This window comes from Pinus tabuliformis, chromosome J (assembly GCF_031772625.1).
Source record: "Pinus tabuliformis cultivar Carrire ecotype Pingquan chromosome J, CPIR1, whole genome shotgun sequence".
NCBI classification, from domain to species: Eukaryota; Viridiplantae; Streptophyta; class Pinopsida; order Pinales; family Pinaceae; genus Pinus; species Pinus tabuliformis.
The window spans coordinates 1,248,137,404-1,248,141,607 of record NC_142295.1 but is presented as its reverse complement, the minus strand read 5'-3'; the positions used below and the strand labels follow the sequence as shown (position 1 = coordinate 1,248,141,607).

At 36.9% G+C, this 4,204-nt stretch overlaps 1 protein-coding gene across 1 annotated transcript; it reads right to left on the bottom strand.

Annotated features, from left to right (window-relative positions):
• Positions 1-2,348: 2,348 nt before the first annotated feature.
• Positions 2,349-3,980, bottom strand: LOC149231729 (zinc finger protein ZAT9-like). Its single transcript, XM_089381728.1, has one exon. The coding sequence runs from the start codon at positions 3,978-3,980 to the stop codon at positions 2,349-2,351; it is 1,632 nt and encodes a 543-aa protein (XP_089237854.1).
• Positions 3,981-4,204: the final 224 nt, after the last annotated feature.

Sequence of the window (4,204 nt, the reverse complement as noted above, 5' to 3'; positions counted from 1 at the left end):
CAAAAACGCTTGAACATGAACAAGTTCAAAATAAAACGTTTGGTACATTATGAGATAATGTTGAGTGAAACAAGACAACTTCCATTGAAGCAATTGCTATGGTGCAACTCATAAGATACCTAAAAAGAATTGAACAAATGAAAGTAGGTAGATGGCCTAATGTTATCTTCAATGAAGGCATCAGTGAAAGAAAGAAAACATGGATGAAACAAAACTACACATGAATGCAAAAATGGAATATCTACCTCAATGTCCGTCCCACAAATAGCAAGAAGCTAAAGAATTTTGTTATGGAGAAGTTTCTTAAAAAGGTATGGGGAAAAGAGTTGGGTAAAAAGAAGAAATATTACATTGAGGAATTCAACCCTACATGTGATTTACAACAAAAAGATTTCATTGGCGCTAGCATTTCGTGGAGGACAAAGGTTCTTATTGCTCAATTAAGGACCAACTCACATCAACTTCAGTGTGAAACAGGACGGTGGAAAAGGCCTAAAGAAGCTTGGGAAGAACGGGTGCTTGGGAAGAACCGGTGTGTACATTTTGAATGTCTGGGGTTGTGGAATTGGAAAAACATTTCATTTTGGAATGTGATGCATTCATAGACATCAGAGAAAGTTATGAGAACATGTTAGCATCAGTTTCTTGGCATTGTCTTTTGAGCCAGGAAAATGTTGGAAGGTTGGGTTAGCTCATCATCAATTTGAATTGGAAAAGGACTGAATTGCAAAAAGTGAAAAACAGGGAACTAATGGTCTCATAGACTATTTTTAGTCTCGTGGACCTTAAAATAAGCCATGGTATTGTAACAAAACCTATTTACAAGTCAATAATATCCACAGTAAACGAGGGTGAATATTTTGATTGTGAAATAAGTTATGGTTTTTGGGCATATGGTATTGATATTTTAACAAAGCATATTCACAACTTAATAACAAAATTAAAATATAACAAATTGAATATTATTTTTTTTATTACTTTAATTTTTTATTATATGTTTACACTAATTTTTTTATATTACTTCAGCTTTTTATTTAGTACTTTTGACTTTTTGTTTATTAATTTTAACTTTTTATTATTTTTAATTGAACCGACATTTAAAATTGTTCACATACTTACTTTACACCTACACATCTACCTTATATTGGGTTGTAGAGCGCCTCTTAGTGCAATTTTATGTTTGTATAACTAATATACAAAACAATTATATGTTTGTATAACTAATATACGAAATATATATCTGTATAACTACAAAATGATTTTTTGGTTAAAATTTGGCAATGCAATTTTGAGTTTATATGTTTGTATAGTTAACATCCGAAATATATGTTTGTATAACTACAAAATGATTTTTTGGTCAAAATTTGGCAATTCAATTTTGAGTAAAATTATGATTTCTTGTTATTTAAAATGCATTTTTGAATGTATAAATCCATTCAACACCCTATGATTTGTTGTTATTTAAAATGTACTTTTGAATATATAAATGTATTCAACACCTTAAAATTGAAATAGTGGAAAAATATTCTGAGAAATATATAAATCTTCAAAATAAGAACAAATATTAAAAAACAAGGAAGAGTGGGATGTCCTTCAGCAATACCAGTGCCATACGATACACATCTACCTAACCAATAAGGCATCCACCATTTTGTACTAACGTGGTATCAGAAATAAATACCAATTAATAAATCAGTATTTAGTTGAAACCTGTGCTTCATTACACAATGTTCAAATGGTGGAAAAATATCATCAGTTGATACCTGTGCTTCATTATAAAGATTTTCAAATGGTAGAAAAATATCATCACAATTTAAAGAAACATGCCATCTTTGCCTACATGGTCGCTGGATTCTTAGTGTGTGGTGGTCTACACCAAATATCAGTGAACAATATAATGCGAATCTTTAATTTTCTGCCATCTCTTTCGCTTCCAAAAGCAAATTAACTGGGCTCCATCTTCGGTTGGTCAGACATCTATAAACGACAAAAACTAATAGAATATCACTTAGTTTGCATATAGAGATTAAGTGATACTTGAAAAAATTAAAGGGAGTATATTAGTGAGAGTTTACTCTTTTCATATTGTAAATGGATAAAATCATGTTCAAAATGTTGGGTATCATCATGGTCAAATACATTTCAGATACTCAGCATATTTTGCTTAATTATTATCATGTCTTTTACCGAGTGATAAATGGTGAAAAGCAGAGTAAAACTGGAGAATACAATAGCTTTGGCTGAAAGTTCAGTGTATCCTATAGTGGAACTTGTAAATTATGTATAACAATGAATCAATTACAGTAAATTATGTACAGCAATGAATCAATTACAGTAAATTGTCTACCTTACAATTGCAACCAAGGTTGTGCCTTCACTGGGAAGTCTGAATCACATCCTTTGCCAAATCCAATTTCCTTTCCTGTCTTACTATCTGTTTCATCATCTTTACTAAAATTGATATGACTATTGTACAAGAACAATCCCTGTTTCGGGTAGATACTCCTCAACCAAGGCCGCATATAAGTAGGGCTTTGGGTCTGGGCGTTGGAAATTCCATTAGAATCTGGCGCATTACCACCCAAATTATTGAGTTTGCCAGCATAAGAATCGTCATCAGCAGGGGCAGGCAAGTTTAGGTCCAACAGCTCCACTCTTGCAGGCATCTGCTGCTGCTGCATAGGGGTGTCCTTGTTGCTTGAAATAGTACTAACAGTATCAGAAGCTCCAGCACCAGTCCAATGGCGTCTCTTGTGACCTCCCAAAGCCTGACCCGAAGAAAAGACTCTGTGACAGATTGAGCATTCATGGACCCTTGGAGTCTTCTTTCTTGAAAAAGCAGCAACCTCCATTGTCCTTGTTTCATCCCTCGCTCTGACACAAGAATCCTTAGTCCTCTTCTTGGGATGAGGTATGCACAAATTTCCAGGCAGTTCAGAGTCCGACCCATGAATCAACTCCTCATCAGTAATATCTTCCTGTAGACTCTCGCTCTGGTCCTCTATCTGTGAAAAAGAGCTCTTGACATTCTTGTGGCCAGTCCTGTGGCCACCCAGAGCCTGGTAGGATTGAAAACCCTTATTGCAAGTGGTGCATCTGTACCTGGCCTTCTTAACATCATGATCATCATAAAGAACGACATCTCCATCAATTTTCTCAGATTTAGGCTCCTTACTGATGCATTTCGGAAGCTGGAAACCAGTGTTGTGAAGCTTGAGGTCGCCTGATACAGGATCCTCAGCCACTTGGGCGTGTGGGTCTGTAGCAGTGTTTACTCCACTTGCAAGCATTACAAGACACTTGGCCATGTCCTCTTCTTCATTACTGGTGTCCAAAGCAGATTGCTTATGGGGATTATTAAGTTGGATTGCATACCTGGGTCTCTTGGATCTCTTTCCCTTCATCCACTCATCAAATCTGCTTGAATTCCCATTTGGATGATCAATTTCAGTCTCAATTGCAACATCACTCTCGCTTCCTTCTTCGTCCTGGTCCTGCGTCTCGTGTTTCTGTGATTCTTCAATATGGGAATCACCACTATCTTGATGGGTTTCAGAGTTGCATTTCATGTGACCAAACAGTCCTTCCCAGGAACTGAATTCCTTCCCACACAGATCACAGTTTATAGAAGATTCGATGGGTTTGGAATCGAACCGGTGGCCCAACAGAAACGAGTAGTCCCGATCTTCAAACCCCCAATTGTGTTTGGGATTCCTTCGCAGATCATACATTAAATTACTTCCATTATTATCCAATGCCACTTCATCCATTTCCTTCTCCTGCATTAATTTGTGATCCCAATCCCCGGAACCCTTGCTCTTCCGAAATTCAATTTCGGTGAATGTGTCTGCAGTGATGGAGACCGGGGCGTGGGTTCTCATGTGACCGCCAAGAGCTTTCCCTGACACGAATCTCTTGCTGCAAATCTTGCACAAGTAGCTCAACTGGTGCTCTCCTCCCTGTATCTTTAACACGTCCATGGCTTGAGCGCTGGGATACAATATACCCACTTTGGTCCTGATGTAAGCTCTTGAACAACCGTAAATACCAAGCCTTTCTTACTGCACAGAGTATAAACAATAAACCAATGGAGTAATAGTTCAAGCAATTCACAGTATGGTATGCCTATGAGCTTCATCAACACGGAGTAGACTTAAATTAACGGAACCGACTGTTTAATTTCATTAGAAACGCCTCCCCTGAA